Source organism: Oryza brachyantha, chromosome 4, assembly GCF_000231095.2.
Source record: "Oryza brachyantha chromosome 4, ObraRS2, whole genome shotgun sequence".
NCBI classification, from domain to species: domain Eukaryota; kingdom Viridiplantae; phylum Streptophyta; class Magnoliopsida; order Poales; family Poaceae; genus Oryza; species Oryza brachyantha.
Window position 1 is genome coordinate 21,315,318 of NC_023166.2, and position 14,555 is coordinate 21,329,872.

General features: G+C 39.9%; 2 protein-coding genes across 2 annotated transcripts; both read left to right on the forward strand.

The window, feature by feature from the left end:
- The first annotated feature begins 7 nt into the window (after positions 1 to 7).
- On the forward strand, positions 8 to 9,969 carry LOC102702555 (pentatricopeptide repeat-containing protein At5g04810, chloroplastic). The gene is made up of 12 exons (XM_040522980.1): positions 8 to 962; positions 1,885 to 2,012; positions 2,521 to 2,661; positions 2,878 to 2,964; positions 3,053 to 3,206; positions 4,490 to 4,549; positions 4,872 to 5,300; positions 5,501 to 5,796; positions 6,238 to 6,367; positions 6,637 to 7,210; positions 7,362 to 7,599; positions 9,583 to 9,969. Exons 1-10 carry the CDS (start codon positions 192 to 194, stop codon positions 7,132 to 7,134), a joined length of 2,694 nt encoding a protein of 897 aa, XP_040378914.1. The 5' UTR covers positions 8 to 191; the 3' UTR covers positions 7,135 to 7,210; positions 7,362 to 7,599; positions 9,583 to 9,969.
- A 361-nt stretch (positions 9,970 to 10,330) lies between these two features.
- LOC102702841 (protein GL2-INTERACTING REPRESSOR 1-like) lies at positions 10,331 to 11,162 on the forward strand. The gene has a single exon (XM_015836461.1). The coding sequence runs from the start codon at positions 10,576 to 10,578 to the stop codon at positions 10,807 to 10,809; it is 234 nt and encodes a 77-aa protein (XP_015691947.1). The 5' UTR covers positions 10,331 to 10,575; the 3' UTR covers positions 10,810 to 11,162.
- The last annotated feature ends 3,393 nt before the right edge of the window (positions 11,163 to 14,555 follow it).

Sequence of the window (14,555 nt, forward strand, 5' to 3'; positions counted from 1 at the left end):
CCGAATTGTAGCAGAAATGATAAGAAAGTACGGCCCAGGTGGCCCATTCCAGCTGTGGACGGACTCCCGCCGCATAGCAGCTGAAGCAGCCTTATCTTCCCCGTCTGGATGCCATCGTCGTCGTCTTCAATTCGCGGGCCATTCGAATCCTCCTCCCCAGCACGAGACGGGGGAGAGAAGCCGGCCGCGGCATGCAGTTCCTCTCGCTCTCCGCCGCCGTCGCCGCCTCGCCGGCTGCCGTCCTCCCGCCGAAGCCATTCAAACCCCTCTCCTCCGCGGCCCCCTACCGGCGCCCCTCCCCGCCGCCGCCGCCGCCTCCGACCCCGGTATCCTCACCTTCACCGCCCCCGCCTCGCTCTTCTCCTCCCCAGAATCCCCTTGCGTCCAAGCTATGGCTATCCAGCAAGCTCTCCCCGCCGCCGCCCGAAACACTGGAGCAGCCCGCGCCTTCTCCTACTGTTACCCCACTGCCGCCGGCAGAAGCGGAGCCGGAGCCAGAGGCGGCGCCGCGGAGGGATGAGGATTTCCGCCACAAGGGGAAGGTATTCGTCGGGAACCTTCCGCTGTGGGCCAGGAAAGTGGAGATCGCCGAGTTTTTCCGCCAGTTTGGGCCCCTGGAGAAGGTCGAGCTCGTGCGCGGCCACGACGATCCTGAGCGCAACTTGGGCTTCTGCTTCCTCTACTATGGGGGCGACGACGCGGAGGCCGCGGCGGAGCGTGCGGTGGAGGTTGACGGGGTGGACTTCCGTGGGAGGTCGCTCACCGTGAGGCTTGACGACGGCAGGAAAGGGAGGGCCAGGGCTGAGCAGCGGGAGCGCTGGGTGGACGACGGGCGGAGGCGAGAGGCACGGTCACCGTGGCATGAGAGCAGGGATGAGGCCTGCCGTGACTTCCGCAGGGTGGTGGAGTCACGGCCCGACAACTGGCAGGCCGTCGTCTCCGCATTCGAGAAGATACCCAAGGTAGCTTCTCAAACCATCTCAACTTTAGATTCTGGTAGTTCTGTTCAGGTGGAGTAGGATGCCAACTGCATGATTATATATGTTTTTCAAACCAAACAGATCGCGCTATTATATGTTTACATGTTATAGTTTATAAAAAAACAAGTGAAGTTCTATTGGGAGACTTAATTTTGCAATAAGCAGTACCATTCACATAGGAGCTCTACAAATATATGTGTTCCAAATGGGGACTTATGTGCCATCGGATATGCAATTCAAGTTTGAATTTACATGTTAGCGAACCTGTCATGAAAACAAGAAAATTGTCTGTTCATGTCATCTTCAGCTGTTAACAAATAGCTTAACCTATATGCCGGATGGAACTAAACCACCATCTGTGAGTTATTCATGTAATTATATTTTCCTATTATTTTATAACCAAAGTCCTAGATGTAAACCTCACTTAACCATCTCTTTTAAAAAGCTGCTCCACGAGGTAATCTTCATTACACAAATATCAGATGCTTCACCAGTTCATCTTTTCCTAGTAGATTTCATGTTTATTCATGTACCCAATCTCTCGTATAGTTCACTAGTTCAGTATATTTTGTTAGTTATAAGTTTTAACTTTGCTTGAGAATAGGTACACAATTACTTCGGAGAGATTTTTGGTTAGCGAGTGCACAACTATATTTTTCAAATGAAATCTAAAATGTGCCAATTGCTTAATGTTCAAAACTTGATATTCATGGTTATGTGTTCACATCTTCCTAAGAAAGTTCAAGAGCTATCTTTTCTTCGTATGAGGGACTGTGGAAGAAAAAAACAGGTTTAGCTGATACTTAGTGAATCTATTTCTTTGAAGATAGAGGCATCTCATGACTCATTGCCATTGCTACATTTTCTCATGCAATGCATTGATACTTCTATCTGGATATTTCAGCCATCAAGGAGAGAATTTGGTTTGATGATTGTGTATTATGCCAAGCGAGGTGATAAGCATCATGCGCGTGCAACATTTGAGAACATGAGAGCAAGAGGAATAGAACCCAATGCATTTGTTTTTACTAGGTAGGTTTGTTTCTGCTGTTTGACAACATTTGTTGACGTTCTTTTCCCATCATGGACAAACTGATGTAGGATAAAATACATAGTTTGTACATTCTAATTCTGCTTAATGAATTTTGGTCGGTTTTCAGTCGACCTGGCAAAAAGACAAAATACATAGCCAGGGGATTTCTGTAAAAAATATCTGAAATGGACAGGCTACAGAATTTTTACTAAAAAGGATTACTCAAGAAAATACATGAGATCAACATCATGAGGGAACTGAACCAGAATCAGACTAATTGGTTACTTAGATCCTGGTTTGCCAGCTTGATATAAGAAAATGTTCGCTTGTAAATACTAAAATTGTAGACATAGAAAGTCATGTAACTTTCATGGTATTGTAAGTATATGTGGTGTGGCTGTGGATGTCTGGTAAATTAGATCTAGCAAGATCTTTTTTATTGCTTACGACCTTACGTTGCTGCTTGTTGCTTTGCCTCCTGCATTAAATTTAATTCATTTCATGCAGCCTTGTTCACGCTTATGCAGTTGCTAGAGATATGCGTGGTGCTTTGTCTTGCATTGAGGAAATGAAATCTGAGGGTCTTGAGCTGACAATTGTTACCTACAGTATCCTTATTTCAGGATTCGCCAAAATTAACGATGCACAGTGAGTATTTTCTGCTCATTGAGTAGGTCCTGTTCTATGTATTACTTTCACATGCTTTCTTCACAGAGTGATAAATCTATAATAGCCATTTCATGAGTAGCATATAACGTATTATCTCAAGCATTTCTTTGTGCGTTGGACCACTTGACCATTCCATCCTACTCCTCCGTCCAAGATCCCTGGCTTTCTGCTAATATCTTCTATTTTGTTTGAAAGATCTGCAGACAACTTGTTCAAAGAGGCTAAGACCAAGTTTGGTAGTCTCAACGGAATCATATATGGTAACATAATACATGCTCACTGGTTAGTATTTATCACATTTATAAATCTCTTGGAACTTAAGTTCATATAAGATTTATTTAGCACCCAAGTACCTGCATTTTACTTGCAGTCAATCTGGCAATATGGAACGGGCTGAAGAACTAGTGCGTGAAATGGAAGAGGATGGGATAGATGCTCCAATAGATGTATATCACAGTATGATGCATGGATATACCATCATTCAGAATGAAAAGAAATGTCTAATGGTCTTTGAAAGACTAAAGGTATAGTAGAAACTGTCTTCTCATGGCGTTCTTATATTTTTATTAAGTTCAGTTTTGGTCCTCAACTCTCCTTGTGGTCTATTTTCATTCCATTACCAACTTACCATTTAGTTTACATTACTCAAATGCCAAAACTGATACAAATGGCCCCATGCAAATCACCCTTGTATTATCCTATCTGACAGCAACAAGGACACATTGACAGCTTGAATTACCATTGAGGTTGCTGAGTCAGCATGCAGAGCTTATAACGGATGGGACCTGCATGCTGTCCTGTTATATTTTTTCTCCTTATACCTGATCACTCCATTCAAACCTGTCCATCGTGTACTCTCCAGGATCTAAGTTTCTTCTAGATTCTGTCAGTTAGCTATTATAATCAGCCCCTTGGCCAGATCTCACCTCTGTGGTTTTATGTGGAGCAAACTAAACCACCTCAACTCATAGATATCTTGGAATTCATGGCTGGTAAACAAATACCGAATCGAAGTCAAGGCATTTGTTCCTAGATATTCAGATTGTGACTTCTTGAGCAAAAGAAACATTGGGCAAGTTAATTGCAGGCCCATGGTAGGAAGCATAGCAGAAGCTGCAGCACACCAAGAAGCAGTGGAGTGAGAAGCTTGTCTGCCCTGGTTCTGTCAGTAGCAACAGAGTGTTGGAAGTCCAGGAGTGAATGAGAGAGGAGAGGTGGGGTTATTGACCATGATGGTGCTACTCAGATGGGAGACTTTTGCACTGGTGTTGAGCAGCAACGAAACAAATGTGCTTTGTAATCATATTATCCATGGAGACTATAAGACTATAAGAGTTAAAGCACATCCTTTACCTTTGTCAATTTCCTTTTTTTTTCATTTAAATATGTATATGCACTGGCATTTTGGCATATCAATACTTTTGGGAAAATGACCTATCTGCATCACTGCATCGTGTATCCATACAGTATCGGATTATCTGTGCAACGTAGATGATGAAGTCATTTCATCCGTGGATACAACTTGGCATCAGCAGGATGTGGTCGGGGAAAGGAGGAAGAGAGAAAAGGAGCATATTTTCTGTGGGCCACACCATTCTGGATTAAAATGGAGGTGGTTTCGACTCAGGGATGTGATTTGCACCATTTTGATATTTGGAGGATGTTTGATAATAATTTTAAAGTTCAAGGGTGAAATGTGAAAATTAGACTACAGGAACAGGAAGAGTTGAGGGACCAGAGATGGATTTATTCCTAATTTTTATTGTTCCATTTTTCGTTCTGATATGAATTTTCCTGAATTTTGCAGGAGTGTGGTTTTAAACCATCAATAATTTCTTATGGATGCCTTGTTAATTTGTATGTCAAGGTAAAATAAATCTGTTATGTGTTTTCTTCTTGCCAGTTTTCCTCTAGTTTTTTGTATTCTCTTAGTAAAAGGAAAAAAAGTCCTATGTCCTGTACCACTATTTTTTTCCTCTGAGACCATGATGTGTGTTTAAGCACTAATTTATGCACCATTGATTTCTACATTGTTACATGAGTATTTGTCTGTATTAGTAAAGAGCCCATGGATTTATCTTTTTTTATTTCCTGTTATCTTAAAGCCAAAGGAAGCTTCATACTTAGTTTCTTAACAGCAATCCCTGATGTTGCTCTGGTGTCTTCTTTTCTTTTCTTTTATTTTTCAGACAGGTAAGGTTGCCAAAGCATTATCTACTAGCAAAGAAATGGAATCTCATGGCATCAAACATAATAACAAAACATACTCTATGCTGATCAATGGGTTTATCCATTTACATGACTTTGCAAATGCTTTCGCCATATTCGAGGAAATGATAAGATCAGGTCTACAGCCTGATCGTACCATATACAATTTGCTTATAGAGGCATTTTGTAAGATGGGAAATATGGATCGAGCTATTTGCATTTTGGAAAAAATGCAGAAGGAACGAATGCAACTGTCAAATAGAGCATTCAGGCCTATCATAGAGGGATTTGCAGTTGCTGGTGATATGAAAAGCGCTTTGGATACTCTTGATTTGATGCGGCGGAGTGGCTCTGCTCCCACTGTAATGACTTACAATGCTCTCATTCATGGGCTAGTTAGAAAGCACCAGGTATTTTTCAAGTACATGCTTTTTTTAGATAGTGGAAGCTTTATTGATCTCAGCCAATTACATCAAGTTCAAGTACATGCTTTTTTTTTAGATAATGGAAGCTTTATTGATCTCAGCCAATTACATCAAGTTCAAGTACATGCTAGTTTCTTCAAATCTAATCTTGTCATGTGGCATTTACTTTACTTTTGTGTTTGTAGGTTGAAAGAGCCATCTCTGTGCTTGACAAGATGTCCATTGCTGGCATTACACCAAACGAGCATACATACACAATCATTATGAGAGGTTATGCTGCTAATGGAGATGTTGGGAAGGCTTTTGAATACTTCACCAAAATTAAAGAGGCTGGTCTAAAACTCGATGTGTACATTTATGAAACATTGCTCAGAGCCTGTTGCAAATCAGGGAGGATGCAGAGTGCGTTAGCAGTCACACGTGAGATGAGCTTCCAAAAGATACCAAGGAATACCTACATATATAATATTTTGATTGATGGGTAGGTGTTCTAGACTCTTTAGCCAATGTTTTTACCGACTAGGCAACACTCTTTTTACTAATCAGTTAGGACGCTTGCAATCATTTATTTATGTGTTGACTGCATCAAACTACTTAGCCAACTGCTGACTCAGGGATGCAAGAAACTATTATGAAAGAAAATAGAGAGAGAGAGAGAGAGGCACAACGGGCAGCCCCTCTCTATTTTTAGCAGAAGGTTGTGGTTACCTGGGTGGGCTCACACACCAAACTGTGCTAATAGCCAGTAGGCCCTAAGAGTCTCCTCGCAAGAAAATATTATGGTTCTTCATTGGATTAGCCATACATCAGTTTGAAATTTGTACCGCATACTGAATTTCTTGAATTTATGGTTTGTTTGAGTCTTTCTGTAAGCACTTTATTATTTTCGTTTTCCTGCTTCGTCACAAATCTTTTTGTGTAGGTGGGCTCGGAGAGGTGATGTTTGGGAAGCAGAGGACTTGATGAAACAGATGAAAGATGATGGAGTCCCTCCTAACATTCATACTTATACCTCCTACATAAATGCATGCTGCAAGGCAGGAGACATGCAGGTACAAGAATTTTGCATTGAAATATCTATTTCTAGTGCAGGGGAGATAGCCTGATTGTGATAGGATAATTAATGTGATGAATATGTCACATGTTTTAAGGTAGCTAGGCAAAACCATTTGTAATGCAATGACTATATGTTGGAATTATTTCAGCACATTTGTCCTACATGATATCATATTCAAATTTGACACTTGTAAATGGAGAACTATTCTCTTGGGGCCATATTGTGATTTATCAATTGATTTTTCATAAAATGATTTGTTTGTAGAGAGCAGAAAAGGTGATTGAAGAAATGGTAGGTGTTGGTCTAAAACCTAATGTCAAGACATATACTACCTTGATTAAAGGTTGGGCAAGAGTGTCACTTCCAGACAAGGCATTGAAATGCTTTGAGGAGATGAAACTTGCTGGTCTTCAACCTGATGAAGCTGCTTATCATTGCTTGGTGACTTCACTTCTGTCAAGGGCAACTGTAATGGAGGGAAGTACTTACACAGGAATCTTGAGTGTCTGTAGAGAAATGTGTGAGAATGATTTGACTGTTGATCTTCGCACTGCTGTTCACTGGTCTAGATGGCTTCACAAGATTGAGAGGACTGGAGGGGCACTAACAGAAGCACTTCAGAGGATATTCCCTCCTGATTGGAATTCATTAGAATTTTTGGGAGAGGCATCCAGTTCTATAAGCACGAGGGAGTCTGAAGATTACAGTGATTCTGATTTTAGCGATGATGACAATGAGGATCATGATATTGATGACAGCTGAAATAATCTAGAGCCTGTTTTCTTGTTCTGCCCTCGATGTTGTCCTTCGGTTCTGCCAGAGCAGATGATCGAACAAGGTATTATGTGTTGATACGTGCTTAGTATGCCATTTCCTTTTGGTATTGTCTTGAAAAGAGGTCTGCCAACAATCATTTGTCATTACTCATTGTCACTTTTGTGAAGTTCCTGGAAATTGCATTCAACTAACACTATTTGTTTCCATGGCAGCAATGTCTTTGATCAAACTGTGTCCTCACATTCAGACACCAGTAGCCTGTGGACTATCCAAGAGAGTTTTGGAATCTTATAATGCGATAAGCGTGAGCTGGCTGGCCTCTGCTGCGTTTCTTGAAGAGCTGCAACAGTCAGTAACAGTTCTACTGGGACTGAAGACACAGGCTGTCAATGCAACAGACGAAGCTTACTCAGTTATGCGTGTAGCTGTACATATCAATGGCTGGTACAGGTAAATATTCTTGAGATATTGACACCATTTTTGTTACTCGTATGCTTTCGGTATAGTCCAACTTGTTATACAAATCTAAGGTTAATATTTGTATTAATCCGAGTAAAGCGACACCACGTTACCACCCGCCACTTGTCAGCTTGCCTTTGTAGTGTGCCATGTGAAATGTACCGGACATGATAAAGCATGCGTGCCCATTTTTCAACATCCAAATGTTAGGAGGGGCAGGGGCGTATATAGACTTATGGTTGAACACTAGTACGATTTTATTGACAGTTTTGTAGGGGCAGCAGACTGTTTATTTGAATACTAGTACGACAAACCAATCTGTGTTGTAGTGCTCGTAAGAGCTGAGATCATTTAAATTTCAAGGTAGAAAATTGGACAAGCATTTTTCGAAAGAATGCACAGGCCCTCTTGCTCTTTGCCTTGACTGATCTTAAAAAATCAGTCAAGGTAAATAGGAGCATAGATTGGTATCTTGCACATTATTGCTGCTTTGGCTGATTCAATGGGGGAATTCCCTATTGAAACTGAAGTACAAGTCCAATCAAGTGCTAGATGATGACTGTTTTCTCATTTAAGGGTTGGCATCTTCCAGTACAGCAGCTTCAATCAAATGGGCCTTAACGTAGCACAGCCCGATTCAATATTACTTGGAATTGCACGCCTCTGTCCAAGCTGAGAGCTTTTACTAGTCGGACACTTGAATGCCTGCACAAGACGGCATTAATGCTGTGCTTATGAGCCCGATTTCTTGAGACTGGTGTTGTGTTTGTGCGTATGTGTGTGATATGAGCTGCGAATCTTAGCTGGCCGGTATCTTTCATTGAATCGAAAGTGGCCTCCCCCATTCAAGTCTTGCCCACAAGATAAAACAGTGCTTCATTTATGCCTGTTATTTAATTTTGCTTAGCTGCGTCTCGCTTCTCCATTCATACACACCATAAATTTTTATGAACAAATATCGATTGCATTAGTATTGCGTTTTTTAACATTATATTTACGTCTCTGCTTAATTTTTTAACATTATATTTACGTCTCTGCTTAATTTTTTTACCAATTATGTATGAATAGTTTTATATTATAAGTCATTTTGAGTTTGTTCTTAATCAAACATTTTTTTAGTTTGACCAAGTTTATACAAAATATGTAGCAACAATTTCAACCCCAAACAAATATATTATAAAATATCTTCAATAGTGGATTTAATGAAACTAATCTGGTGCTTGTAATTTTATAAACTTAGTCAAATTGAAATTTCTTAAGACAAAACCAAAACAACTCGCAATGTGGAGTGGAATGAGTAAAATGTAAATCTTGGGCTCGAAATATGCTTTAATTTTCTTTTGATGCCAAACAATTTAGTGCACGTAATCTCTTTTATCGCTTTGGGAATTTGTACTATACTTCTTAATCGCATACATATTTTCTGAAGATAGATATGGTCTTACATGCTGTGGTTAGTAAAAGCTGTATATAGCTGGAAAAGGTAGGTTATTTTCATGAAGGTTTTGAACGTTACATCCAACGTACAAGCCTATGGGGGAACATCTTTGTTCCTACACGAGAAACAAGAAACAAGAAACAGGAAATGGCACGATAGGAGAGCAGATACCGGAAAAATCCTATCATTTTCTGGGGGAAAAGGGAAAATTTGACGTTTTAGGAACTCATCTGAGTAACTGTTCCAAAAGTTAAGAATAGTGGCAGCTATGTTGATATGTTAGCATTGTTATGTTACCATCTTTCTCAACAGACGTGATTTGTAAAAAAAAAAAAAATCAGTGCGAAGGGACCATTGCGAGTTGGCCCTTTACTTTGATACTGTATGACTGTAACTGATCCAGAATTAAATTTGTACCTATTTTGTTTGAAAAGGCACGAAAGCACATCCCAACAAGTTTGATAGTATTATCCATTTATCACAATTTATTTTGTTTACGTCCCAACTACTACACAATGACCGTATTCATTTCGCAGAGAGGCCAAACTTAAAAATGATGTTCTTTCGGCTTGCTGTTGGCTGGAAACTGAAAACTGTACTGGGCGAGAGAAGAAAGTAGGATGGAAATCATGGAATTAGCGAGCAAGCTGCTGAGTTGAGCAACTGTGGGGAAACTCAGGTGCAATTTACTCTCTAGTCTCTAGAAGCACAAGGGAAGGTACATAATAGATTATCCATTGTATATTCATGGATTCTGGTTTTTTTAGATTGAATCAGGATCACATGATGTGAAACAAATGGTGCAGATCGATGAGATATTGTAACACAGTTTCATTGTAGCAAAAAATAATTGTTTATTTTATATCTTGTGGCAATGAATGTGGACTTATTGATCAAAATATGGATGGCTCATATTGCCTATGGATGGCTCAGATTGCCTGTAGTCTTTATTGTGCAGTTATATTTATTTCTGAATCTTAACCGCTTGAGGTTATATATTCTACCCCTACGTGTGTCACTAACGTGTAAACATATTGGGTATACACTGCCGATTTTCTCATAGAAAATGGGATCTGTCGCTACCAGTAAGTATATTTTTGCAAAGTAAACAAAGAAATCTAATCTAATGAATTGATTAGTTGAAGCTTAATTAAGCAGGCTAGCTGTTGCAGCATTCAAGTGCAGGCGCTATGCATGCATGACATGGCATGCCTTGGGCAAGGCACAGCACAGCACTATATATAGCGGTGTCGGATGAAATGGAGGGGTGCACCACCACCCAGTTTCATTCTCCTCAAAGACAAACATAGCCTCCTCCCTTCCTGCACGCACTCGCCATTACACAGTGCTTACTCCTGCATCCGTATTGCACTCCCCTTCCTAGCGATCTACCAGCCACTGTGTATATTATTCACCTTTAACTTGTCTATAGCTCTCTACTCTAGATAGCTAGCTAGGGCGCGAAGCTAGTAAAGCAAAAGCCACGTACGTAGTATACACGTTGGTTAATTGCGTGAGCTCGACGTACGATGGCCGGCACGGTGGAGTCGCCGGCGAGCTCGTGCGTGTCGTCGGACGCGGAGGAGGAGGCGGCGGTGGCGAAGCCGATGGTGGTGGCCGGGTGCCCGCAGTGCCTCATGTACGTGATGCTCTCGGAGGAGGAGCAGCACCCCAAGTGCCCACGGTGCAAGAGCCCCGTTCTGCTGCACTTCCTCCACGGCGCCGGCGCCGGCGCCAGCAACAAGCCTCCGTCCAAGAGCTAGCTTGCTTGCTTGCTCCTCCGGTCCTCGATCTCCCCAGCTGGTCGGCTGTCGATCGTCGTCGTAATTCTAACGCACATCCATGTATTCATTTTCCATGCTGCACTAGATCTTTAGCTAGCTAGCTAGCTCATCTCTCTTTTTTCTGTTAATTTTCTCTCTGTCATTAATCTGTGTGTTTTCTTTAGTTAATCTCTGCACCTCATCTCCCCTGTAGTTCGGCCGATCGATCAGGTTAATTTTGTCAAGTTAGTACTAGCAGCTAGAGTAATCTAGACCAGAGGATCGATCTGGCGAAAGCTGAATAGATGATCTCCTACTCCGCGTGGTGCAGTTGCATGTGCTTTAGCCATCCTATTAATGAATCTACTATCATTATTCTCAATTATATATCTTGCCTGTTGTTGCATGCATGTGTTCAGTGTTCTTAACTGAAGATCGATATAGTCCATATCCATATGCATTTTGGTTTCAGTTTCTTTCCCCTATCTACTTCTATACTCTGAAGCAGGTTAATTGCCATTGAATTAAGAAGGTGGTTTGATCTCTGCTGCTGCGTACGTACGTACTTTTGACTTAATTGTGTCAGCTGGATGGATGCGTGATGAAAAATCAACCTCCAGCTAGCCAAGGGACGGGAAAATAAATACTGATGACGAATCAAATTAAAGGAGAGACGAACTTATGATCGATGGATGGGGCGATCGACCATATCATGAAGAACTTGTGCCCGTTTTAATTAGAGATCAAGTGGAGGGTAGATAGATATCGATATGCATGGAATAGCAGCTGAATACGAATTGAAAATGAACAGAGCTAGGCCGGCAATAATTAATTAGGGGCAGTTGAGAAGAGGAATTATTCGGGGGCTTAGCATGCACGTCAGTTCGTCATCAAGAACACATTTATATCCACCGTCCTCCTCCTCTCCCGTCTTTTCTTTCCTGATATTTACGAGCTTCTTTTTTCTTGGCGTGTTTTATGTGAGCGATGCTAGAAAAGGGGCCGTATGCTCCAGGAAGCAGTTTTTTTAAGCACATGGGTGTACATATAACCATTGCTTGCATATCATCTAAATAGTCATAAAAGAATATAAAAAATTTAATAAGATAATTTAATATGAGTTATATCATTCCACCAACATGCAAGTTTAAATTCAACTTCTACTAACAAAAATAACTAGAATAATTATGAATATACATATACTTAGTTTAAGTTTTGTTTATTTTTTGCTACAACTTATAGAAGTTAAATTTAAACTTGCATGCCTGTAGAATAATATAACTCATATAAATCTACCTTATCAAATTTTTAAATATTTTAATAACTATTTAAATAACACATAAACAAACGAGTCGACGTACGCCCATTTCCTAAAAAGTGTTTCCCGTATGCTTCAGCCTGAGACTGAAGCTGAAAGCTGCTGACCTTGACCCTGACTGCAGACTGAGACTGACCGAAGCCGATCGTTTCGAGAGGCATGCATCCACGTACTCCTCCGTTTTCGACGTGTCTGTGTCTTGCTGACAAAAAGGAGCGCTGCTATCCGGGCACTGCCCACTCTGAAACTATCATCAGATGCTCCCAGGAAAAGAAGCCAGCTACAGCTAATCACTGGGAGGAGAGAGAGAGCTAGCGATCGACTTTATCCTGGCCTGTCACTGGATTTGCCTGCACGATCAGTGATGCGGGTCAGCGATGACGTTAGAATGTACAGAGTGCAGAGATAGTGGTGGCTCATTTTAGGTTGCTTTTTTCGTGAGGATTATTTTAGTTTTTAAAATAATGTAGTAACTGAAAAACAGATTAAAAAGAAAAGAAGCTAAAGGATGTTGTTTTAGTTTGTTTAATAATGAAACAAAGGTTATTTCTAACTATGAATCTAGACTAGAGGTTGTTATATTTAAGAATAAAATATAGCACTATAGTAGTAAACAATATAGCTATATTAGCTATAAGTATATATAGCCATCTAATAGATTAGAGTATTTCTCTGCCACCCTCTCGTCCTTCCTTCGCACTTGCATTATCTTTATTTCATAAAAAGTCAATTGTTTAGTAATACAAATCGAGAGATATCTTTGTTTAGAATCGTTGTATTAGGATGTGTTATATCTAATATTAGATTTATTTTTTTACGGAGAGAGTAAGTTTTGATTAGTAGGTCCTGCTGCCAATATTATAAAAAACAAAATATTAACATTCGATTATAGTGGAGTATATAGTTGGCTAATAGTGGACATTGACTAGACAAATGTTGAAGTGGATATTGTACCATTTCTAGAAACTTCAGCTACTAGCGCCATTATTTCATTCAGGGAAATATTTTTTCTTCTTCTTAGCGATGTTGTTCCTCTATATTCTCTTTGGGTGACATAGTGAAAATAATGTTGTTAACCGGATTGTTTCGAACCACTTATTAATTTAAGTTTTTGTTTGGTCTATACATTGAAATAAGCTCCGGCAGAACATCTATCTCACTTTCTATTTTTAGATGTCATCCATATTAGAAGAGAGAAACTCCATATTTGGATGTTCTCTCTTCATCCTTTAAAGAAATATGTAGTATGTCATATATGGATGATCTACTGGAGTACAAGAGATATAAAGGATAAAACTGTTTTAAATAATCATCTAAATAAAGATATGGATGACCAAATTTAGATGAGCCGTCGGGATGCTCTTATTGTTTATTTTCTCTCTCTCGTAACCATTGTCCTCCTATTCTCCATGTATGGTACCTTGGGAATACAAGGTATAACTTTGCTTTATAATATCTCCTAGCAGCAGCAGATCCACCTCCCTTGTAGGTTGGCAACCGTTCGGACTCTACCGCTACCACCTTCACCACAAACTGCCATCAACGTATGAGAAAAATGGTTGATCAAAGAAAAACACTATTAGTCACTTCGGTTTGATGATGTTGCTGGCTCCATCATTGCCTCCAAGACATATCGTATCATAGCAACATAATCTATACTTGTAGATTTGATATAAAAAATAGAGTAAAATATATGACCGGTCCTTATACTTAGGAGGAGATGTCATCTAGATCCATAAACTTAAAAATTTCACATCTAGGTTCTTAAACTTGGGAGTGGATGTCATTTAGGACCGTAAACTTTTAAATCGTACATGTATGTCCTTAAACTTAAAAGTGAATGTCATTTAGGTCCGTAAACTTAAAAATTGTACATCTAAGTCCACCATATCAGTTTAATGAATTATAACTGGTCCAAATCTGATTTGATTGAAGTTGACCTCTGACGGGGTTATTTGCAAATGCAGTACCTACGTGGAATGCCACGTTCGCGGTCAACTTTAGTCACATGAGGTTTGGACCAACCATAATTAATTAAACCAAGATAGTGGACTTAGATATGGAATTTTTAAGCTTATGTATCTAGATGACATCCGCTTTTAAGTTTAAGAACCAGCCATACATTTTACTAAAAAAAAAGTGCATGCATGAATGGCAAGTCAAAATACATAAGGTATTGTTTGGTATGGTTCCAACTCTATGGTTTTTATATAAAACGAAGTTTGTATATTAAATAATTATAAAGTGACTTAATCCTCTTAATTAAGTTAAAGACTGCTATCTTTTCACTTGTACTTATGCTTATAAGCAAAACTTAAATGTCTAAATTTAAATTTGATGTTGATTTTGTGATGTTTTTCATCTTAGTTTGTTTTTCAGTCCTTACTTTTAAATCACTAGGAACATGTGTTTAAATCACTAAGAATAT

Coding starts and splice junctions, on each gene's coding strand:
- LOC102702555 (XM_040522980.1), top strand. CDS start 192: ATGCAGTTCCTCTCGCTCTCCGCCGCCGTCGCCGCCTCGCCGGCTGCC. Junction 3,207..4,489: donor TGGTCTTTGAAAGACTAAAG/GTATAGTAGAAA, acceptor TGAATTTTGCAG/GAGTGTGGTTTTAAACCATC. Junction 4,550..4,871: donor TTGTTAATTTGTATGTCAAG/GTAAAATAAATC, acceptor TTTATTTTTCAG/ACAGGTAAGGTTGCCAAAGC.
- LOC102702841 (XM_015836461.1), top strand. CDS start 10,576: ATGGCCGGCACGGTGGAGTCGCCGGCGAGCTCGTGCGTGTCGTCGGAC.